At 42.0% G+C, this 25,797-nt stretch overlaps 1 protein-coding gene across 1 annotated transcript in view; it reads left to right on the forward strand.

Annotated features, from left to right (window-relative positions):
- sntb1 (syntrophin, basic 1) overlaps nucleotides 1-25,797 on the forward strand; it is a 35,469-nt gene that overhangs the window by 1,014 nt on the left and 8,658 nt on the right. Inside the window, exons 2-6 of the mRNA XM_079163935.1 lie at nucleotides 9,454-9,706; nucleotides 15,600-15,717; nucleotides 15,858-15,947; nucleotides 17,949-18,085; nucleotides 19,248-19,444. Of these exons, the coding sequence (XP_079020061.1) occupies nucleotides 9,454-9,706; nucleotides 15,600-15,717; nucleotides 15,858-15,947; nucleotides 17,949-18,085; nucleotides 19,248-19,444 (795 nt within the window). The remainder of the gene's footprint in view (nucleotides 1-9,453; nucleotides 9,707-15,599; nucleotides 15,718-15,857; nucleotides 15,948-17,948; nucleotides 18,086-19,247; nucleotides 19,445-25,797) is intronic.

Genomic DNA, 25,797 nt, shown 5'->3' on the forward strand with positions numbered 1-25,797 from the left:
CAGTTGATTGCGTTCACTTGGCGTCCCAGCTGCAAATCACTCCCTGATTAGAGGGAAAGCAGCAGGGCTCTTGAGTGTTGAAGCCTGGGATTGAAAACCTCTGCTGTTAGATGTGATTTACTTTCCATCAAAGACAAGAGTTACTGGTTAATATCAATGTATTGTTATTTTATCCATATCTCATTTCACCCAATGTGTTTTCCTGTTCATTTACTAAGTCAGAATTTGTTGTCGCCAAACAGTCTCCCAGGCTACAAAACTGAAGTGAAACTTGTCTTCTCTGCAAATGTATTTAATTTGCAGCGCTCTACCCAATCGGGTAGCCTACGTAGTGCAACTTTGTAGGACGCCCTAGGTTTATTCCGTAGTTGGGGAAACAGGTGAATGACTGGCTGCCTTTTTGCACAAAAGAACAGTTGAGATTTAGAAGGAAACTGTTATGCAACCAGAAGTGCCATGGGAGAATCATGGTAGGCGCCACACACACACACACACGCACGCACGCACGCACGCACACACGTGTGTGTGTAAAGACATACTTGCTGTCAACTCGTTCACGTGAGCAGTACAGCCAAGTCTGCGTTGTGCAGTGGTTTTTAACCAAAAGTGAAAATGAAAATTGGGCTGATGGCAGGCAGGATGAACATTCTACCCCCTTGACACACACACACATGTGCACACGCACAAGTTTGCAAGCACAAAAAAACACACATTCACACACCAGAAAATGTTGCACACAAGTGCCCACTTCTGAGTATTTTTTTTCCTGTTCCTGTTAGCACTCTTGGACCCAAGACAGTTAGAACAAAGTGTCTCTCACTCTCCCTCTCTTACGCACACACACACACACACACTCTCACTTAAATACACACATGTGAGCATGGTGATGATACTTCCCAGGGGGACACAGGGGCTCTACTGCGGAGGAAAATTCAGGTCCCAGCTGAAAACCTACCGAGATAAGAAAGAAGGAGAGAAGGAATGAAGCAAGGCAAGGACGACGAGGGAGAGAGAGAGAGATGGGAGGGGGTCGTAGCTGAAATGTGAATTTAATGGGGAAAGTGCTGAGAGGTAGAGATAGAAATAGACGGAACAGAAGGAGAGCTAACGAGGGAGGCTAAGAGGCTGATTATGAAGACGACAGCGAGGGTTAACTTAATAGTAACGGAGAGACAGAAGTTCCTCACAACTGCAATTTAATAGAAATAATTTGCATTTGCCAAAGCAGTGAAACATAGAGGAATATTAAAAAGTGAAAGTGTATTTTAAAGGGGTTTCAGGGATCTCTGGGGGTGTGAAAGGTTCTTTACACGTAGCCCAGCATGTTAACTTTCATTTCAAATGTAAATGTAAAAAATTGTAATTTATTCCTTTATTTTTTCTTTTTTTATTGCTGAGTGTAAGCCACCCTCTAAGATATGAAAGACTGTGTTACATGAGGAAGGAGATCAGGAGGAAACATTGGATCCAGCTGTTAGGAGAGATGGTGCATGTCTCATGGGGGAGAAGTGTGCGACTTTGTGCGTGTGTGTGTGTGTGTGTGTGTGTGTGTGTGTGTAGTGATGTTGTGAGTGTGTATGCAAGAGACCGTGTATGTGCATGTTTGTGATCTGTGTATTTTTTACTGTAGTACCAACGGGCCGTCTTGGAAAGTCATTATGAAGATGGAGAACAAATTCATGTATAATAGGCAGTGAGCACTCACTGATGCAGGCTGTACGAGTGCAGCAGGATGACCCAGTGGTCAAAAGCTGAGAGGATCTCAGTTCAAGCCCCCATGTCAGAGAGCATCCGCTTTGTTAAAGAGTCCCCTGAGCAAGACGCCGGCTCTTTGCTGGCTCTGTTCTGTGGCTCAGCATGCAGTCTTGACAAGTCAAAAGTGACTTTCCCTACGGGGATCAGTCAGGGTTCTGCAGCTCCGCCACAAAGCTCCTAGCAACCACAGCCAGTGCCATTATAGGTGGTGCAGCAAGTAAGACTTCAATTCAATTTTGACGGTGAATAATTGGTTATTCACAAGTAAGACTTTAATTACATTCTGACGGTATACAGTTAGTACTTGTACAGAATATTGCTAATTCAAATTAGTGTATAGCTTGTACAGTGCACTGCAACTTGAGAGCCACACTAGAGATAGTTATGTGAGCTAATGAGGTCCACCTGGACCACTGCCTAATCAGGTTTACCTGTGGTCACTTGAATAGAACAAAGCCATTGTTAATGCTATTAGTCACACCTGTTCGCTTTTTCTTTGGTAGGTGGTCGTGTGGCAAATAGGCCTTTTTCACAGAGGACATTTTGACTTGTCACAAAAGAAAAAGCCAAGGTGTAGATAATGAAAATAATAATGGCTGAATTCCATGGAGCTGCTTTGATTTCAGAATCCTGGTATCGTGCGTGCTGGCTCACTGTCACTCTCACTGGAACACTTACTAGTTAATGTGACTAGTAACAGCTGTGCTTTTCCTACTGTGACAAGTCAAAATGTCTGCTGAGAGAAAAGGACTATTGTCAATATAACCTGCTTCTCAGCCGCAGAACGCAGCGCCAGGTCACTCTGACCGGAGTACGGTTCAGGCAAAGTGCTTGCTGAGTTGTGTCTGAAAGCTGCACACTTTTCTGACGTTACAATTGGAGGGGGTTGCATCTGACGACTTTTACAACTTTTCCAAACTGACTGATGCTGCGATTGGCCTCTTTCACGGCAGACATTTTGACTTGTCACTGTAGGAAAAAGCACAGGTGTTACTAATAACATTAAGCTCTGCTCTATGCAAGTGTCCCAGTATGCCATGGAAAGACCCTGAAAATGAAGTAAATATGTGGAATTCAGCCATTATGAATTTGATCATACACCTGTGCTTTACCTACTGCGACCTGTCAAGATGTCTTAAGTTTAAAAAAAAATAAAAAGCTCTAATGGCCAGGTGTGTGCAGGAGCGAAAGCATGCACGATTTGGACTTCTCTCTCAAAAAGACACCGTGCTTAGTCAGCAGATGCTGCCTTCTCTTGCCAACGGCCCACAGATAACCTGTGGGATGCTGTGGATGGCAACATCAGGACACGCAACCCCTTTACCTTCCGGTGGTAAACAACTTCACCAGTCCCTGGTGCAGGAATGAGAGAGCTTTACAGGTGTCAGTCGAGGCGGTCACACGAGGATAACTGCTCTTAATGTTCACAGCTGTCTGCATTTTAAGCCCTCGTTTCCTTTTCCTCCCATTGTTTTCATTTTTGGATTATTGTTTAACATAATGATGATTGAAAATTCAGTCAAACCATGTGGGTGTTACGTTTATTTTCCCCTCAGCACAGAGAGCAATTTTATTGAAATAAAAAAAAGAGATGAGAAATTCCTTTAGAGAATTGCTCAATTCACTTGTGTTTGTAATTACAACTGGATGGTCTCGCATGTAAAAAGTGTTTTTCCATATTTTTATTACAAAGTGTTTTAGTGCCAGAAAGAGATGTATACCCCACACAAGGAGAGGTCAGCTTATTTACTTAGTAACCTTTATCTGTTCTGCTGATTGTACCGGTTTGATCATTCCATGAGTCACGTGAGCAAATACTTCTCACGGTTGACTTGCTACTACAAGTTGTCTGAGTAGCCAGTGGTGTTGAGAATACTCAGTATATTATTCTTTACGGTGTGAAAACGCTTAAAGCAGCCTAGCAGGTAGTGAAAATTGACACTTTCCTATAAGCTCTGCCCTGAGTTGTTGTTGCTGTGAGAACCCTGTAAAAAAAATCTTTTGCACATCGTGGCTATGTGGTATCACGCTAAAAATATCTATTGCATATAATAAGCATCTTTACCAGTTAATGACCTACATGTAACCTTCAAAGATAATGTTTGCTGTTGTAATCTAATGTAATTCTTGGCCTTGGAAATAAACCTGTAAGGTTAATACTGTAGGACATGCTAATGTTTGTAGCTTACATTACAGCACACTGTTTAATCAATTCCTTACACTTTTGCTGTTGTGGTTTAGAGAGGCTAATTAAAAAGACAGACAACACTCCTAACCCTTTAAATTTGGAGTACTGCTCATACAACCCCACACACATCTCATGTGGAGAAATCCAAAGGTGCAGTTGCTAAGCTACTGTATGAGTCGAAAATGTTCGGGTGAGGGTTTTAGCCAACATTCTGTGTCAAATACGGGACACCATACTGAGGTAATGGAGATAGTTTTGGTTGAAACTAGCCGTAGTTACACTCTGTAAGACAATTAAAGGTGTATTTCAGTGCAGACACACAGCGTCAAACTGTAGGTTTATTTACAAGCGTCAAGATAACTCTAAAGAGCCTAAACATGGAAGCGGAAGAAATGTGAGGAACTGAAAGTCAGAATACGATAAAGAACATCTGCCACCCGTCAGCAGACAGGAAATGAGTCAGTGTCCTGCAAGCTCCCCTGTTCACCCCCTAACAAGCCGTACCTGTCATCACCTGGCACCTGGAGGGGTTTGTCTTGTGAGTGTGTTTATGTGCCGCTGTCAGCAGTGTGTCCAGCAGCTTGTGTATATGCACGTGTGTCATCAGCAGTGTCGTCTAGTCTGATGCTACAGTCAATATACTGTATGTGGTTAAGTGTGTATGAGAGAGAGAGAGAGATTAAGAAAGAGAGCCGATGTGTCTACATAGCTGCCTGTTTATGTCATTAACCGTTTGTGGAGTCTGACTCAGAGCGGATGATGGAGATGATGATGAACAGCAGCAGCGTTGCATTATTGTTGTGGTGAAGATAATAGATTGAATGTTTATACAGGCAAAACAAAAGCTGAGTCAGAGAGTCAAACCTCATCCGTTTTTCCTGTTGGCTTTGTTTGAAGAAGACAAAAACTCCTTTTCCCTCCAGGTGTAAGCATTGTGTTTTTGTAGCTGACATTGTGTTTGCTTTAGGCCTGGTTTTCTAGTGATGGCCGTCATAGACCTAAACTCAAGGGTGGCTAAATGCTTAAATTGAGAGTTTAAAAAGACATTTAAGACCGTGGCCAAAAATGACCCATAATAGGAAGTCATTATGCCGACTTCTGTTGAAGCCGTGTCACTGTAGACGAGTCAACAGCCTACTGTAAAAACTACCATCTGTTCACACTTTCTGTGGTTGTGGTTTCGAGTAAGTATGGTGGTTTCTGTTGCCAATTTATGGAAACAATGGAACATGTAACACACAGCTCACTGCTTTAAAGATTGATGATGATAAAGATAATGTGTCGTGCCTTTCACTTTTTTCTCTTTCTTTTTAATCGGAGTAAGTTATTGTGTGACATCCTTGTGGCATTAGGGGCGTGGTTTCCACCGCGTGTTTTGTTTCTCTATGACCCATTAATTAACTTTAATCTACATGTTCCAAAATTCTGGCTACATGTTCTGACGACACACAGGCCTCTGGGGGCAAAGGCCTATATTTCTGGGGTTCTGGTGTAGCCAGCAGATATCTGGGCCAATCCTTCCTTTTGCGTGTGCTGCTCATTGTTTACGGCCCGATTTGCAACTTGAGATGCGTACTTGAGTCTGGAGTTGAGAGACGACGTGTACAACCGGATTGTTGTACAAGTAGCCAGTTTTCAAGCTAATTAAAAATTTTAAAAAGCGCTAAATCGATGTAGCAGAGAGCAGGTGGGTTTTGGGATTGCAGTTTGACCGATGCGTTCCTCCTCTTTTGCTCTCCACACACACTCTTTACCTACATTCAACCAAAGCATCTTTTAATTGGTCAATAGTAACTTTTCAACATCAAGTTCAGTGTCAGTAAGTAATTCTGCCTACGCACATTTGTTTGTCGAATTGCTTCTCTAAAAACGGCCTCCAACTGAGTTACTGTTCATTGTTCAGTTAAGGGGACATTTGAACTCTTTGAGATATTGGTCCAAATCTTCCAAAAAGCCTTGAGGGTGGATTTGTAAAGGCCTTTTGTGCTTCTGTGGTATCCAGCTACCTGCTGCCGACAAGGAGTAAAAGCCTTCAATCAGAGGAGCCTTTTCCCTCTTTTCTACCTCTTTGCCCTGCTCTGTTCTCTCTCCAGCTTCTACCAATGTTGAACCGACTTACTCTCCCACAGGCTTAATGAGAAGAGGTTTCTTTTTCCTTCGGTACATTTTCTCGCCAAATAAAAATCCCCATTTGAAGCATATGGAACGAAGTCCAATGACTTGGGACCTCATTAAATACTGTTAAGGACCACTAAGTGAAAAGGACACAATGAGGCTGATATAGTAATTACACCTTGTGGTATAGAGCGGAGTGTGTGCGTGTGTGTGTGTGTGTGTATTCATCGCAAGTGTGTGTTGTGGACATAACTGAACACTTCTTAAGAAATGAATGGCCTCATTGGAAAATGTGTAAGCGAATGGGGTTGAGTGCAGTTATAAAATGAAGTGAATGATTTTTAAATATCATGAATGGAAGGGGCTTTTCTTAATGGTGAGCTGGACAGCTGGTCTCTGGTGAAGCACTGCCATTCAGACATCTGCATCACAACTCCTGAAACAACAAGCCACTGTTTCCAAATGAAGTGGAGAGTAGGAGTCATAATGAAAAGGATTTACTTGTGTGCGTGTGTGTGCGTGCTCTCACTTTGTCTCAAGCACAAGGCAGAAAAATGGAAACTAAAATCAGACAGATGGGGGAGGTCATTTGGATTTTGGATCTTTTTGTTTGACTTACGTAACTGTTGCTTTCAAATGAAGGTCCAATCAGTACGAGCCATATCCTCTCCAAGTTCTTATCGTGCTATCGAGGTTATTGTGCAGAGCTGGCTGTGCTGGTGCTGTAATGAAATAGAAACGCAACCCAGGGGAATGCACACACACATTTAAACACTTCCAGTGTAATGATCACATGGACTCCACCCCATTTATTTTCCCCTCCGCTGGAAACAGTTCCAGCTCTATTTCTGGGCACAGTGACGCTGGTCCATGAGTTTACGTTTCCTCCCTCCAGACTGCCAATTGTAAATGTTAGCTAAAGACAAATCACACACTTAACATTATGTTTGTGTTAAAGCTGCATTTGATTTGTTTTAATTAAGTCAGTTCAGAAAGTGGACTGTAGATAACCAAAGACTGAGCTGTTAGGCCACATCATTGTAATATAATTTGTGTTCAAAGTAAAAATGATTTGTCCTCATTAAGACTGCAAAATGTATTAATTACTTGATTAATCATATCAAATGTAATCAAAGAAATTTGATTTAGAATGATAGAAAGCCGAGAAAGCCACACATTGTAGACCCTGAAACCAGGGAGTTTCTGGCTTTTTGTTTCAACAACTAATAAGTTATAGAGATTTTTATCCATCGACATTAATTGTTTCAGTGCTACTCTGTTTGTCTTAAGTATTAAGTGAAGCCCTGTAAAGTCTAAAGCCAGATTTATGGTCGAAGCAAGAGGTTAATGGGAGTCCTCCGGAGTCGTGGGTTTTGATTTATAACTCTGCTTCAGAGTTCTCCCTTTGATAGTGACCCCCCAACACTCGCAGGATGTATTGTACATGTAAGGTTGTATCATACATTAATTATATTCCAAACAGCAATTGTGTTTAAATGGCTACAGTTTTACAGTGTCATTTCCAAAGTCCAGACACACACACACACACACACACAGAAGATGAGGCAGACAGTGTGTGTATCTTTGTACTAGGTCTATCTTAAATTTGAAGACCTTGTTGCGGTTTCCTTTCTAAATCCAAATCCTTCATGTGCCTTTGTGTCTCATCAATGCATGCCTCCGAGCGAACATAACCACACAAGGTTGTCGTCATCCAACTGCAGGCGATTCGATCTTTTCAGTCCATTGAATCTACTTGTATTGTATCTTGTTATGATGCATTTTAACGAATGGATTTTTCAGTCCTATAATCTGATTAGACCGTGTGAGTTATTCTGCTGTGTAATTGGATCACGTCGTCACCACAGGTCCATTGAGGACACTCTCACATCGTCGCACCGTCTCCTCCTCTGTGTTGTGTGTCAGCCTGTCATCTCTCCTCTACAGGTTGACAGTTAGGCTTGTTACACTGTCTCACAGGGGTCCACAGTGCTTCTTCCAAGAATAGTTCACTTGCTGGATTACAAATGCCACCAGCCATATGCCAATTATACGCGGCGCGTACAGTAGGATATGCCAATTAAACATCCAGGGCATACCGAGGATTCAGAACATTCAGGACATAGAAAGCGTACTGAGCACCCATTTCATTTCTGCCTCTCCATTTCTGTCCTTCGCTAAAACATGTGTCCTCTCTTCTCTTTTCTCCTCCCCTTCTCAACACCTAAAAACACGGGGAAGTTAAAATGGTTGTCAAGCCTCCAGTGATTGAGTTTGACATTTACAAGTAAAGCTTTATGTTTTGGAAATGGGAGTTTCTGAGGTATTGTGGCAGCATAAATTGATTGTGACTGTCCTATCAGGGCTTTGGAGGTACAGACGGTTCAGTGTTTTTAGGACCATGACTCTCTTGATGCTGCCTGCCTGTAGCAGCAGAGACGAGGTGTAAATCATTGGTGCAGTTTACGGCATGAATACAGAACACCTGAGTCCGTTTTGGCTTATCAGCATTTTGACGTTTGCTGTTATCATTTCAAATTGACAGCAGAGAGGGCCAACTGTGTCAGCTCATTGGAAGGTAATCGTTTGATCAACTGAGCTTCCTTCCGTCTGTGCAACAAGCACTCACCGCTTTATTTGCATGGTAGAATAACAAGTTGTACACCAATTTATTTTGATATTTAGCATATGGGTTTAGGTCTACTTCACCCTTTCGTGCAAACCTGAACCAGCTATTGAACAGACTCACAACTCAAAAACAGTTTCCAGACACTTCCTGAGTTCAAGCATCATTTATGCACAGAGATATTGCCGAGAGTTATCTTTCAATCTGACGCCCCATGACGGTCTTTAATACTTGCCAAATGCCTCAGAGGTACCATAATTAAGCAGTTTCTCTTTCTGCTGTGTATCTAGACTGTGGTATCCCCACATCCTGTTTCTGAGACTAACTATCTTCAATAGTGTGAGCCTTTTTATTCAACAATCTGCTTGGTGCATCTGATTATAATAAATGGTCCACATCAAAAGATGACTAAATGGTCAAACATACAGGAGATACTTCTCAGATTTGAATTGGCCTCTTTATTACGTTTTTTTTTAAACTATGCCAAAAGTCCTCAGTGTTAAGTGAAGCTGAGTTCTGTGAATGGGATTTTTTTTATAGCGTTTAAACATAATTTGGGTAGTTGTGTTATACTGGTGTAGTGCCTTAGGTAACTATGGGATGCTTTATACCTTTTGCCAAATAACGTCTTCAAATTAAACCCCCCACTTTGACCAAAAGTATCTCCAGAGCATTTAAATCTCGAAATGTGCTACTTCCATTTCCTAGTTTATCGTCTGTACCATATCTCAATGTATACTGGAAATCTCTGTCTTCCTTTTCTGCCCAGTGAAGTACATGCGTGAGGCCACACCGTACGTCAAAAAGGGCTCCCCGGTGTCAGAGATCGGCTGGGAAACCCCCCCTCCTGAGTCTCCTCGCCTCAGCCCTACCATCATCTCCTCTTCCTCCTCCGTCTCCACATTTGACCCTCCGAGCTCTCCTACCCAGCCCTCCCTGTCCCTGCAGGGCGACAGGAGGTGCATACCACTCAAGATGTGTTGTGTAACCCGAGCCATGACCACACCAGACCCCGAGAACAGGTAGGTGAAACACACACTCACACACACACCATAGAAAATGCCTGCTTCCTCATTCTTGAGCTGAAGGCAGTTCTCCGGAGATGCCGCCATCTTTTTCAGTCTCTCAAATATTATCCGTCTGCTCCTCTTGTGCTTTAGAGTCACTGACTAATGACTAATAGCTCATTGATTGACTCACATAGTTCAGCCAGCCAGCTCACGTGATACCATTTTAAAAGATTTATATCTTCAGCAGCAACAAATGGGCTGGGAGCCACAGACAGAAAGTTCTTACGTAGTGACTGACTAACGGGTTGTTCATTCGGTGTTTCTATGGGATTTAAGTACCATATTTAAAAATTACAGAATTCTTCTGGCCTTTTCCTCAAAGTCAAACTTGAATAAAAAATATTTTTGCTAAGAAATCAGTATATATACATCCTTGGTGTTGTAATTACTACAAATAATTCAAATATCAGTCGCTATTATGACAAAGATGTGCTCGATATACGTTACAGTGAGAAAAGTGTGTATTGTGAGTGTAGTGTAGTGTAGTGTAGTTGACTGCCTCAGAGGCTTTGCTTCAATATTGTCACTTGCACATGCTCCAAAGTTCAACTTTCAAAATCCCAAAAGATGATTACCTTAATGACCCAGAGGTTAATCAATCCTTCTGTGCTCCTTTACTCAACCGTGAGAGAGAGAATAGCAGAGTCTGCAGCCGCCTTCTGCTGTCCTGAAGGGATTACCCAATACTGTTGTCTCAGGCTTTTTCAGTCAGTTTTTCTTAAAGACAGACATTTGAAGCGGCACTTTGATAATTCTCAGTCAGCGGGGTGTGTGTGTGTGTGTGTGTGTGTGTGTGTGTGGGGGGGGGGGGGGGGGGGGGGGGAGGGGGGGGGGTCTGTTAGGAGGTGTCGTCAAGTTAATTGGTTAGTCATATGACAATGGCCCAATCAAACAGCATGGGGGCAGAAAAAGACTTGCTGTTCAAACATCTCTGGTGTCAGTCTGTGAATGTGCGCTCTCTGTCCCTGTTGTCTCTCCCTCTGTTTCGTTCTTCTTACCATGTTGTTTTTCTTCCTGCTTGTCTTTTTGTTTGTTGTGCCGTCACTCTGGTGATTTTCCCTCTTTGCTACTTGTTTGTGTATTTCTGTCCCTTTTGTCTTCTAGCTGTCCTCTCCTTTCTTTACTTTCCTGATCTCCCTCTCTCTCTCTCTCTACGTCTTACCAGCTTTCTCTGTTATCGGTAATCAATTCTCTCTTTCTATCTCTTCCAGTTGTTGTCTCTCTTGATTTTTTTTTTCCTTTTTCTCTCTCTCTACAGCTCAGTGTCTCTCCATCGTCCCATCCCATTCATGTGTGTCCTCTGCATACGTATGATTTTAAAAGTGTAAGACAGTTAAACCTCACTAAACATCAAAGCTTCAGACAATCGAGGCAACATCAAAGTCAAGTCCTAGCAGTGAGCAGTGACTTCAAAGTCCCTCGGTCTGTATGGATGTTGTTAGGCAGCTCAACGCTGCGGATGTAAAATGTAAATGCGAACACACCCAAACAATCAATAAAAAAACACTTGCAAATGCAGAATGGGAGCACCATCCACAGATAGAGCAGATGCTTCTCTGTTGGCTGCTTCTTCTGTATAATAAGATGTTTAACTAAAAAGTACGTTATCCTTGACAAAAGGAAATGTAGTCACTCTTCCTTGCTGGGAATGAGTCCAGTCTTTGTAGAGTAAGTTATTGACAGAAATTGTATCCATGAGCCCTTTTCTCTGTACTTTGCCCGTGGCTGCATGAGCACCACTGTGACTCTTCAGGCTGAAAACCGTTTTAAATGCTGACCAGGATCGGAGGCCATGCTCGCACTACATTATGTGAATCATTTTAGAGAAAGCACAGAGCTAGAGCTGGGAGGCGGTTAGCCTAGCTTAGCATGAAGCCCAGGGGTGAAAGTAGGCTGGTACGGTCCAGTACGCCATATCACAAAACGATGCATTACCTGAAGAGGGGACAGCAGCTGCCTGCCAAAGCCCACGTACAACCCGTCACCATCGCATTCCCAACAAGAAAACACAGCTGTTAACGTGCAGTTAATTACCTAAAATGACTAAATAAGTCGTGATGTTTCATGATGTTCAGTTTTATACCTACTGAATAAACAAGTAAACTACTCTAAGAAACAACCATCGACAAGATGTTAACTCATTTCTTCTCAAAACATTATTAGCTACAGAATTAATGTCATTTGAAAAAAAAAAGAGATTATAATTATATTAGGAAAGTTAATTTTGTTATTGTGTAAAACGAAAACAGACAGAGCACATGAGGACATCTGTGTCTGTCTACTTCAAAATGACAAGACACAAAGCGTGTGTTAGTGAACTTCAGTGGTGCTGGTTGGTATGTTTCATTTATTTGCCTTTTGAACAGACTCGGCCCTGAAAAGGATAAGCAGTTATGTATAATGGATGGAATGGATGAACAGAGCCACCTGCTTCTGCTAGCTGTTTCTCCTCTCTCCCATCCTTCATGCTAAGCTACGCTAATTGCCTCTCAGCTCTCCACACAGACCTGAGAGTGGTATTGTTCTTATTAATTCTGCAAAAAAAAGCGTATTGCTCAAAATATCAAACTACTTCTTTAGAGCTACATTTGAAACTGGCTGTGACGTGCATCAAGTTCAGGTAATAAAGGAGGATCCACCTTCAAGGGAGTGTTGGGTGACAATTTCTGCTGCACTTGTACAAATCTTGGTTTAAGTATTAAACCTTTTTAAGAGCACAATACAGTTGAACATTGACTTTGGTCATACGTTTGACTTTATTGGTCAGCCAGTTATACCAGGAATTGGGGTCAATAACTCTCTTCGTGACAAGGTGAGTTTTTACCTTTTTTTTCCATGAAGGTCCTTCCTTATCCTCACAGCCAGGTTAAATTCCCCTTTGACTCACCAGTAAATATTGAGTAAATGTTTAAATGGGAGGGCATTTCTACTGAAAAGTTGGATGCTTCTCAGTATCGCGGTGTTTTATGTGCATCAGATTAAAGATTGCATGGCGAGACTAAACCTATTCTCTGTTTTTCTTATTTTGGGTTCAAAGCTGAAATGGTTTAAGAGGCTTTATATTAAATGACACAGAAGTCTGGCTTATCTTTTTATACGAGACTCTGTGCAATGTTGCATCCCTCTGAGGGTTTCTCTCTTCATTTCAGCAGATGCTGTTTAGACTGTGTATAAGCCTGAGAGGACAGACGAGAGAGAAGGATATGAGAAAAGGCGGAGCACGTACATTGATGAGAAGAGATGATATAAGACAAGGAAAGTGAAAATGAGGGAGTAGAGTGTGTATGGAAGATGTAAGTATAGAGAATAAAAGACTCGATATATCTTTTCTTTTAAAACTTTGTAATGTTCTGACGACATTTCCCTCACCTTACTGTAACATACACACTGTATAAGGACATAAACTTTCTGTGACACTGGTGATAGATTAAATTTAAAAAAATGATAGGATTACACTCATATCATTCATACTGTGGATTGTGTTACGAGAAGGTGTGGAGAGACGGGATAAGAAGAAGTGACGAGAGGGGTGGAGCAGAAAAATGAAAGAAATTGAGAAAGAACAAGAAAGGCGGAGATGAGCAAAGCAGAATTGAGAGACACAAAGAGACGAGAGAAGAAAGAAAATTAGCTCTTAAAATGGATGAAATGTCTCTTTTTTTTCTTTCACTATTAATCTGTGTCATTACTGAGATCACATACTTGAAAACCCTGCAGTGTGAATGTAGGAGACTTGAATATCCACAGGAAATGGCTGTGTAAAGGGAGGAAATGACTCCTGGCAGAACCAGCACGGCTCCTCACAGTATGACAGTTTTCTATACTACCTCTGTTTAACCTGGACAGATTTTTGAAAGGATGAGGACTTGCACTCTCTTTCCAATTCTCACCTTGGTCAGGTGTGTATCTGCCTACTATATAAAAACCTCTAACTTTAGTATTCCACTACTACTGATCTCTTAAACTGTCTCCAGTATCACTGGTTCAAAGCAGAGTACCCGTTTGTATTCCATATATCTCATCGCATATTTTACCTGAACAACCTGCAGCTCACGCTGCCAGGAGAGGGTTCAACTGTTAGCCCTGCCCATGCACAGCATTTATCCACACCTTATCAGATAGTTTTCATGCTCAAATAGCAGCTGAAGCAGAAGTAGGGACGTGCAAAATCTGTAAAGGTGAAACTATGTAGACCTATGAAAATCAGCATATCAGACGATTCTAATGACTTTTGAACCGCATTCTAATGATTTTTGAACCGCAAAGATGTAAAAAGAGGAAGTAAAGAAAAAAGTGTACTTTAGAGAGGAGTTGTTGTACTAAACGTGATAAAGCATAATCCCACAAATCCCAGGAATTGTGGGAAAAGAGTAATTGTTTTGAAATCAAGGGAAAATCTTAAACTCTACCTAACTAAACACAGTCTAGACTAGTTTTGACTACAGTACTGAGCTTGAATACATAATTGCTATATATAGTGCTTTATCAAGCACTATATATCGTGTATCCCTTTGATCGTATATCCCTTTGATCAAGTGAGACATTGATCTTCATTCAGGCAGGATTTATATAAGTCCATACATTCAAGTCAATCTACAGGTCATTTAGTCCATGTGCTGCTCTCCCAGTGATTCCCCATGTTAATGCATTTTGTCATGCATGCAACAGATGGATCATTTAACCCCAAAGCCACCCCACATCTTGGCCAGAAAATGGCAGATAATGCTTCCCCTAGGTCTAGTATAACTCACAGAAGTCAAGTTAGTGCTAAAACAAACACCATCCTTAAAGAACCACCTCTATCTAACGCACATCCGGCCCTGGAGTCTCCCCACTTCCTCACCCTCTGCTCTCCCCCTGGCTTGTCCTTAATCAACAGGCAGCATTTCTATTTTTAACCCAAGAGAAACACCTGGAGCTGATCTGGACGGTCTCTCCCACCTCCGGGGGTTCAGTGGAAGAGCAGATTCATCACATTCGCTGGGGCTTTTCCAGGTCCCCAGTGTGTCCTGTATGAACGAGGAAAGCTGCAAAGAAAGCATGTTTGCAGAGGTGAACCCACCCTGGTTTTGGAGTAGTTTCTATTTTAAACCACAGGGAGCACCTGGGCAGTGGAGTGCTGTGTGAACAGAGATGCTAGATAGTTTCAGAGTAGGTGGTAAACTCCAAATCCCAGCATGGGGCACGCTCTGAAGGGTCGTTTACAATGCCTTGTCCTCCTTTATTTCACAGAGATGAACACTATCGGTATTGATGCTACAAAGTACACTACTTTATGCACTGTAAAGGCTGCTATATATATATATATATGTAGTGCAGCCTTGAATTTTTATGAATTTTTAAAAGGTCTTTTTAAAATTCATATTCATTGAGCACACAATCAAAGAGCTGTTCAATGAGATGGAGAAGCATCCTACAGATTCTCTGGAGGCCAGAAATGCTCCCATATGATTCAAGGAGATTAGCTATGGAAATTTAGACAGCACTATGTCTTATGGCCCACAGAGGCTGCATGAGAAATGCCTGTTTTTATATTTCAAATTGATTCGAAATAAACTCAAATTTCAATGCTCTTCATTCCATTGTTCTGACCGAGTGCCCATTTTCAAATGGATGAGACAAACGAGCATCTGTTGAAGCCGAGACCTAAATGGATTACATTTGGTTTCGAAAACTATGAGTCGAGATTAAATTGAGTCCAATTGGGCCTGCCTGATAGCAATAGATTTTCAATATTCAAAAGGGAATTTATTCACCGAGGGATGTGAACCATAAAGTCTTAGAACCCGTCCAACGATAACCGAAAGGTTAAAGCTGTTTTAACTTTTCTTATCTCCACCTCCAGACAACTGGAGCTGCACTCCCCTGACGCCAGGCACACCGTGGTGCTGCGGTGCCCAGACCAACCATCTGCCCTGTCCTGGTTCTCTGTCATGCACTCTGTCACATCCAAACTGGCACAGGTCTGTCTTTGATTTTACATATATTCCCATATACGTGACCATTCCAATTAGATAGTTCAATGATTCTATACTGTGGCCATGATTCGGCTCCTCGGAGCTGCTTTAAATCTAATGCGCCCTGAATGATCCTCCCACCACAGCGGGCGCTGGCAGAGGTCATCCAGAGCACAGCCAGGACGGGGGTAGCTGGCAGCAAAGAGATACGACACCTGGGATGGCTGGCAGGGAAGGTGTGTGTGTGTGTGTCTGTGTGTGTGTGTGTGTGTGTGTGTGTGTGTGTGTGTGTGTGTGTGTGTGTGTGTGTGTGTGTGTGTGTGTGTGTGTGTGTGTGTGTGTGTGTGTGTGTGTGTGTGTGTGTGTGTGTGTGTGTGTCGCCCATGCTTCTCACATTTTAATGGGGTAACTTTTCTTTTATTACCGTTTTGAGACTACGGTGTGTAGGTGTATATGTGCATGTGTGCTCTTGTTCTGTCTTTGTGAAAACCAGTTTGAGTTTTACCCCTCAAACATTTTTGAAATTTTTGGTAAGTCAGGACACACAATTTTATCTTCAAAGGGCTGTTTAAAGGTTAAAACTTGTTTTTTTGATTGTTATGGTTAGTATCCAGAGTTGAATCATGAGATGATGAAAGATATGTGATATATGCTTGTTTTCTGACATATCGATTTCTGGTTGTTACAGTTATTATTTATTAATGTTTTTTCGTCTTTTTTTTTTTTTAGATGCATCATTTATAATTTGCCTTTTATTTAATAATTGATCAATTGCATTTAAATATGTTTCCTTAATTCAGTGGTTATCTGATAATAACAGGGTTAATGTTAGAATTAGGTTTAGATCTTCTTTGAGCTCAGAAAGGCATTATGGCAAACAGGATCTAGAATTACAAATGTGTGTGAGCGCAGAGGTGTTTGCATGTTTATTTTTTCATTACTGTACACACTTATGCAGACGTCTTTGAAATTCATAAGCACTGACACACACAGGTAAAGCTTCACTCTCTCTTTCATACAAAGACATCATCACCTGTGCAAACCGTATCCGCACACACACGCATTCCTCTATAATTTAGTCCTCATGAATTTGCCAATATTTGATCCTTCAAATGCAGTACAATACTGTTACTTAGCAACATATTCTCATTATGTTAAAAAGCTGACCCTCAACCCTTTAAATCCCATGATATGATTGGCTGAGGCAGAACATGAAAGAGCAGTTTAGGATTCCATGGCTCGGCTGCAGATAAGCACTCATAACGAGAATAGTTATGGAGCATTGTGAAATGAAATACGGGGCTGTGTGTGTGTGTGTGTGCGTGCTCTGAGTTTAGAGATTAACAGCGTGTGTTCTGAAGGGGAAAGCAATTGGGTTTGCTCGTTAGGAGGGATTGGTAGGCGAGGGAGCACGGCAAAGAAAATCCGTAGAAAGTGTACGTGCACCTGCACACCAGCCACCTTTTATTTATAGCTAATTCTCCACTGGGTACACACAACAGTTTAGTGAACGTACACATTTCTAGTGAAGGTCCAGAACAGCTTCATAACATAATAATAGTTCATTTTTGGCATATTTTGGCGTGAAATATTACAGAAGACAGATGGAAGAGTTGAAGACTGGTCTACACCAACTGCAGAGTACACACTTCGTGCAGTCTTTTACATATGAAACACACACACACACACACACACACACACACACACACGCACTGTTCCTCTCTTTGACACACCATTAGTCTCATAAAGCCAGCTCACTGGCAAACAACCATTGATATTAAAGATGAAATACCTGCTTTCGTCTAACGATTTCAGAATTCGTCACAAATATAAGAGGGCATAGGAATATCAAATCCCGCAGCATCAAATTAATTGAGGTTGTGCTTGATTGAAATTCAACATCAGCAGCCTCGTTGGATGATTCAATTAATTTATCTTTTACAGCTCCACAAAGATCTGCTGATATTATTACAAAAATGAATACTAAATGCTTTTCTGGGCCGCTGATCAAACTCGATAATCATTTTTAAGTTTTTGCCTCAGGCTCTGGTAATTTGTGCACTTAACAAAATAGTGCAATACTCCAGATAATGGTTTCAAACGGCTTTTTGTTTCAATGTTTTTCATCTGAATAAAGCACATCCCCAATGACCCTGCACAGGATGAGCGGATATACAAATCTGAGAGATGATGGATACAACCTCTCTCGTCTCATCGCTTATGTGTTTGTGCTGCAGACGGAGAGTGAGAAGCAATGCTGGAAGCCGGTGCTGATGGTGGTGTCAGAGAAAGACCTCCTGCTGTATGAGAGTCTACCACGAGGCAGGGAGGCCTGGCAGAGCCCTGCACACATGTATCCACTCTTAGCAACCCGGTAGGTCCACCACTCATACGTGCAGACAAGTTCGGCTTTGTGCTGAGTGCTTTGAATGTTGCAAAGCATCTTAACATGCTAAACTACAATGTTGAATATTGTTACCATTATTTGCTAAACACCAGCATGTTAGCGTTTTCATTGTGAGCATGTTGGCGTGACAGCCGTTCTTTTTTTATTTACTTTACCACAAGTCCTAAGGACAACAAGAGTGAGTCTACCACAGCCATGCAAGCGGCTCTTATCCACAGTGAAGCCTTCAGTTAAGTCAACATGCTAACATGCATAACTCTGCAGAGTGGTTAAACAACAATTTTAATGTGTAACTTCACCCCAGGTCTGAGCCTAAGTCCACCAAATGCATAATTAAGAACAATGCACAAAAATAAAAAGTGGGCAAAGGGCTCAGAGATGAAACTACGGCCACTTCAGTGTGACAAAAGCCTTGACGCAGAGTAAACAAATATGACAGCTACAGTAGCTTGGAAAACAGCTATATGGCACGTGGCAGTGAATTTGATGAAATTACTGTTTATCAGACCACAAATGAGATAAGAATCACACCCGGCGGTCCATCCGCCTCACTCCCCGCCGCATTCCAACAAGTTTCCCCAAACCCTCGTGGAACTTCCCAGAGATTGCACAACTAAACACCGTCTTCACCTTCAAGCAAACCTGTACCAGCTGTTCTCTAGTTTCAAAGTGTGACAGCACTCTGTAGCTTTACGCACACTAACATTCGCCTAAAATTCCAGGACATGAATTCCAGTAGTGCCCAAAGTTAAACCATCCTGTTAAATATCGACAGACGTATTTCTACAAGGATCATTTATAAGATATATGTTTATTTCCTCACTACTTTACTCAACGGGGTCACAGCGCCGTCTACACTTCAAATCTCCAGGTTGTTCGCGCGTAAACAGGAAGAATGACCATGATGCACTTGGCGGAGTAACAAAAATATTACTCAATGTTGCCATCCTGTGACCTACATACAATTTTTCTTCACATTAAACACATTTAACCTGAAGAAACATATCATTCAAACAATTTTGAGAACTGCACTCAACGTAAGTGGAAAATAACATCTGAACAGATTTACCATGAATGCCTTCTCCCTTCCTTACACTTGATGATAGTTTATGTGTATGTGTTCATCCAGCCTGGTCCACTCTGGCCCTGACCGGGGGTCGCCACACTCTGGCACAGAGCTGTTCTTTGCCACTCGGACTGGCACACGACTCGGCATCGAGACTCACCTGTTCCGGGCAGAGACCACCAAGGATCTGTCCCTGTGGACCAGACACATAGTCAATGGATGTCACGCCTCAGCTGAGATGATCAAAGAAGTCACGACAAGTGAGTACCGATACGCAACGCATGAACATTTAGATTGAGTAACTCAAAGTACCTTTTTAAAACGGATAAAGACACTTTAAAGAGAGAAGGGAACACACAAACATGGAGCGGAGCGAGCAGCACAGGTCGCTGTGCTGGATTCTGTGATGCATCCTCAGACGTGCTCGGGCTCGCTGCAGCAAAATGTATCCAGAGAGACCTAAGAGTCTCTATACTGCCTGAGGTCTTGCAAGCCTAAGATGAAGTCTAAATCCAGTGTATAAAGCAAAGTGTAAACATACACTGTAAGTCCACTCATACACTGAGATAGGGGAGGGTTTGTGATATAATTTGACATCCATATAGAAGATGTGGACAAAGCACTTGCTATTTATAGAAAGGAATGCTGTGTGTGTGTGTGTGTGTGTGTGTGTGTGTGTGTGTGTGTGTGTGTGTGTGTGTGTGTGTGTGTGTGTGTGTGTGTGTGTGTGTGTGTGTGTGTGTGTGTGTGTGTGTGTGTGTGTGTGGGCGCACTTTTTGGCATTAGGTTTGTGCCGTCCAGGGAAATCCAACAGAATGCCCCCCCTCCCCACCCCTCCCCCCCCTTCTCTCTTTGCCTCCCCTTCTCTCCAAGCACAAAATGTCCTGGGAACTGCAACTTTTTCCCCTGGGCCCCCCTCCTCTCTCCATCAGCCAAATTAAGTTTCACTTCAGACTCGTATGAAACAGTTTGTTTCCAGCAGCAAATGATACAAGACTTCAACACTACATCCTCGTTGTCAGCGTGGTTTCCGCCTCACCAAACTGTTAAAACTCTCCCTAAATCATGTCTTCACCCACTGATCCAGGTGCTACTCTGTGATTGGCATAGCAGGGCTTCATTCACGCCTGCAGAGCTCAATTTGAATTAAACACTCCCAAGATGTTTCATAATAATCACATTTTGTGTGTCGTTAAAAGGACATCTTATTTTAATCCCATGACAAAACGCTGTCTAGACTAAAACAAGCTGCTCAGTATTGACGTGCTGTAGCTCAAGTCAACAGATAAAGTGAAGGGCCCATGGTACACCCACACGGATGGTTTTACTTATTTTGGATGACACAATTCTTCACAGGAGTGTGTGGGATTGTGCAGACTGTGTTTGATTAACACCTTCCTTATTCTCCTGTAAACTTTGTGAATATTACACCTTTATCATTCGCATTGGTGCATGGCGTCCTTCAAACTGAGCAGATGTCTAATCAGCTGGGAAAAGAGAAAACACCCCTGCCTTTAAACCTGCATTAACTGATTGTTTTTGCCACTTGAGGGAGCAGATATGTAGCAACATTAGCATTAATTAGTATGATTAATTAGCACAGATTTGGCTGCCAAATGCTGTCGACTGTATTGCTAACATTTGCTAATTAGCCAACACAAAGCACAGCTGACACTGATGGGAAAGTCATTTGTTTTGCAGGTATGTAGTGATAAATTCTAAGTATTGTACCTTAATTGAAACCCGATAGTGCTACAGTAGATGAAATGTTCGGAGTTCACCAGAGTGATTACAATTCATCCTGATGAAGACGTGGATGTCTGTAACAAACTGGAGAGCAAATAGTTGTTTCACTCAAAATCAAAAGTCAACCTCATGGTGACGCTTAGAGTCAGGGGATCATCAACATCATTGGGATTCATCCTCTGGAGACCATGAATTTCTGGTCAAAATGTCGTAATCAGGTAAACAGTTCTTAAAATATCTGGACTGCCAGTCTGACACCACCATGCAAAGGCATGCCGCTACTATGGGTGAAAATATTTATTTCCTTACATTTTGAAGTGTAATACATATTTAGGATACAGGTCGGTGACACACGGCAAAAGAATGAAGAAAAATGAGAATGGTTTTGAATCTTTATTGCTCACCATTGAATTTCTATCTGAAATGGATCCCATAACTTTTCTCAAACGGATTGATGTCGGCACCAAGCCCTCCCTTTCTTGTTATGGAAGCAGAAAAGTAATTTACACTTCCCTCAGAGTGTGATAATGCATACAAAGTGCATTCACTCATTTTTCAGCAGTTGCCACCTGACGAGTCGACGCGCTGACCTTGTCATCTTTTCATCTGTTACATTCTGATAAATCATTGTGATGGTTTATTCACTGTCAAGGCTAGATAGATTAACTCTCAATCACTCGACGGGCAGCAGGCCATTCTTAGAGCGACTTTAAAGGAGAAAGTAATTTGTTCGGCTCCAGAATTAAATTTCCCAGAGACTTGGCCTGCAGTCATTCTGTTATTATTATGTCCAAGGTGACTCAAACTTTGCAGAGGTTACATTGATATTTTGAGCAATTAGCAGGGTAAGGCACTGCCTATCATGTAGTCTTAAAGTTCAAACCCCGCTTATGTCTACTGCATACCTGCTGTCATCGATGTCTTCTGTTGCTTGTCTCGCTTCACTGGAGTCTTAATCAACCTACGAGGAATCGATAATGACAATCCTGCCATGAGTGCCATGATCCAGCAGATAGTTTGTCCAGTTGTCATCGGTGTCGCAGATTATGTTTCAAGGACGTAGTTTGCGATTTTGGGACTTTAATTTGCTTTCTTGCCGAGAGTTAGATGAGAGGATAGATACCGCTCTAAATATCAAGCTGCAACCAGCTGTCCGTTGCCTTAGCTGAGCACCTTGCCTTATCTTTCCATAAAGACTGGAAACGGAGAGAAGCGGCTGGCCTGGCTCTGTCCAAAGATAACTAAATCTGCCTTCCTAAAGCTCCCTAATTATGTCTCTCTTGATTAATCTGTACAAAAACCAAAGTGTAAAAACCTCAAGTTGGTCGTGGTGACAAGCTACCTTGAACCACAGATTCAAAACATTCTTTTATGAGCAGCTTCATATGTATGTTTACAGGTAGTAATCCCACTTTTCCTCCCTCCTTCTGTACACCCACAGGCATATCGTTGTCAAAGGCAGCTGCAAAAATTGTCTGAAAGGTCGATTGGGTCCCGTTAATGAACGGGTAAACAGCTTAATGACTTGGAGTACTTAAGAGAAAGCCTCCGTGGTTTGTGGAAAATGAACCTAGTAACCTGCTGTGATACTTGGAAGTTTAGCGCAGTGGGAGGATAAATGTTAAGTATTTTACCGGCTGTTAATGACATTTACAAGTTTTAATCTAATGACAAAGAGTTTTGTCCTGTAAAAGCCTCTTAGCACCTATTGTTGTGGTAACAGTAAGCGTTAGTTAGGGTCTCACTGCCTCCCTCTGTCCCTCATTTATTCAGCTCTCTCTGTGTTATCACTGTCTGCCCCTCCTTCTGTCTTCTCCACTCACCGTCAAAGAGGGGCTTTTGTTTCAGCCTGAAAAGCCCCTCTCTGTGTGTGTGTGTGTGTGTGTGTGTGTGTGTGTGTGTGTGGGGGGGGGGGGGGGGGGGGTTTATGATGGGAAACCCTGCTTGCCTCACAGATCAAGGCTCTCAGGTGAAAGAGTAGAGTTTCAGGTCTAATTTCTACTCCTGAACACAACAAAGACCCGGCACTCTTTGCCCCATTTACAACTGTTATGCCATTAGGGAGACGTTTGTCCTGCCAGATTGTTTATACGTCATTAGAATAATGTTACACATTATGAGACTCATTTTTCATCATGAATGGGATGTCTTCAGGGTTCTGTGGATATTACTGTGTGTGTGTGTGTGTGTGTGTGTGTGCCTCATTTTTCGATTTGATTCACAGTGTCCTTATCAACATTACTTCCTGAAGTTGTAATCAAGGCACCTCTGTTGTTTAGTGCGCTTCACAGTTGATAAGGAGAGGAGGAATTACTGTAATATACTGCTCTGCTCCTGACACACATAAAAGAGTGAAACACCCACAGTAGCACTTCCTGCTGTAGCTGCCTTAATTGTCCCAACACCACATCTGATCAGTGATGTTTTAAACCAACATTGCTTCTGCGGTATTCCTATCTAGGAATATGTCAAATATCACAATAGACCGGCTTTTCACTCTGCTTTCAAGTGTTGGAAACAGCCAAAGTACAAACACTTGGTGGCACAGCATGTCGTAAAAACTAGTTGATAGAGTACACCCAGGCCCTTAATCCCCCCCTCAACAAACAGATACATGAATATTTAATAACAAAACTACAGCACATACTGTAAGGAGGCAAAAGAGGTGGCAGAGAGAAATGCAACAGAAAGCTTAGTTTGCATCAACATTACTGCAGATTAACAGTGGAGGTTATCAGGGTATACACTTGTACAATCTAATGCAATTCAATTCAGCAGCTCTTCAGTGAATCTACCTTGCAGAGTTTTGAATGTTATATCTTTGGGGGGTATTTCTGCCTTTTATTTATCAGTGTTGGAGACAGGGACTAAAAATGGGGTGAAAAAGAGAGCGGTATAAAATGCAACAAAGGTCCAAAGGCTGGAATCAAACCTGGGACGTTGCAGTGATATGGCACTGCACTGTAACCACTCCACTACCAAGGCACTGCCATATGGTTATCATTGAGGTTGTATTTGACTACATTATATTGAGCAGTTTTACAAAAAAAAAAATGTGCCTCCCTTTTTATATACATGAAACACATTTATATTAGAAACACATCTTTGACAGTGTCATAAAAAATGAACAATATACGCATCATAAAAGTAAACTTTATGGCAGAACAATCTTACTTGATTTCACTAGATTGTACCTAATAAAGTGGCCACTAAGTGTAATGGCTGCACTGCACACCTGAATATGATTGGACATTACTAGTCAGCTGATGACTTCAGTGCTCTGTCTAGAGCTATGCTCCACTTGTAATTTTTGAGATTGTGCCCTTATCAGGTGGCATAATGAATAAAGCTGCAGTTTTATTTCATCAGTGCAGCTATATTTTGGTGTTTTATTGTAAACTCCCACATAGAGTGCTGTAGCAGAATGAGTCCTAAAACCTGGTAATGTGTCAGCATTTCTGCACTTCCAGTTCCCTCGACTCAAAGTCAATGTTTTTTTGAATGGGTTGTTGGTTAGAAGCCTATAATACGGTCTGTGGTTAACACAAGCTTAAGAGATTGACTGTTTCACTCGCGCTCATGTGGTTTTATAGCATGAAATTAGCTTTTTACTTTTGAGGATTGCATTCATGCTTCAAAATCGTAAAAGTGGTGTTCATTTGTGAAGATTCTCTTGCTGAACAAAAACATTTGTTTCCCATGTATGTTCGAAATAATCCAAAATCCAATGGAAAACCCCATCGGCTTTTTATCGAGGGAACCAGTGCGATGCGAACGTCAAGGGTTAGGTTTTCATCACTGAGTGAGTTTTCCAAAAGAGTTTAAAATGTGCAGAACCTAATGAGATGCCAACAAATCTAAACAATAACCAAAAAATCCTTTAGCATGCATTTCTAGAAGTTGATCGCATTGTTGCACTCTGTGCAGGGTAAATTAAACTCACAATAATGATTTGCCTTTCATAGTCTGGTGTGTGTGTGTGTGTGTGTGTGTGTGTGTGTGTTACTGTGTACATATTTGCCAACCTTGGTTTCATAATTGCCTTCAGCTAAAGAGACAAACGCGAAGGGTATATAGGTGTGTATAGTGTGATTAGCGAGGCTTGACTGACAACGCGGTTAAGTAATCAGAGGATCGGTTTGTTGACAGTCGGACAAAAGAGACTGACGCAGGCCACAGAGAGTGCACATACGTATATGTAAAGACGCATGCATAGCTATTCTATAACCCACAGAGAGAAGAGACACGTTCATCTATGCGTCGCAATGTCTCATTCACGTGGCGGCGAGATCAAAAATACTCATTTTCCATTACCAGCTTAGAGGCATTTCTCACACAGACACTTATTGTCATATGTACAGATGTGCAAACACACATTCCCTGCAATTGCAATATATATATATATATATATATATATATACACACACACACACACACATCCTGCTCAGGCTGTCAGCAAACAATGAAAAGATAACAACTCTCTTCTCGCCTCTTTGTCACACAAACGCGCCACTCGATAGATCAGGTGTCATCAAGAGAGAGACGCTTGGGGGGGGGGGGGGGGGGGGGGGCTGCTGTCAAAGCACCAAAAAAAAAGGACTTGCTGCAGCTGGATCGCACTGTGTGGAGATGCGACAGGTTTGTCATTAAAGCAGAGGAAAGTGATGCATAAATTGGGAGAGTAGATTAAGATAGATGCTTTCAGCCGGACACATGCTGCGAGGAGGGAGAGACAGTGAGGAGAAATGATGTCGAGCAGGTTGGTCTGCACGTCTGTCACGTGAAATGTGGTAAATTCTAATGTGTAAAAGACACGAGTCATGACATGACAGAGCTGTCCAATATATTTTAATATGAAGAGCCTTCA

Source organism: Pholis gunnellus (assembly GCF_910591455.1).
Source record: "Pholis gunnellus genome assembly, chromosome: 8".
NCBI lineage: Eukaryota > Metazoa > Chordata > Actinopteri > Perciformes > Pholidae > Pholis > Pholis gunnellus.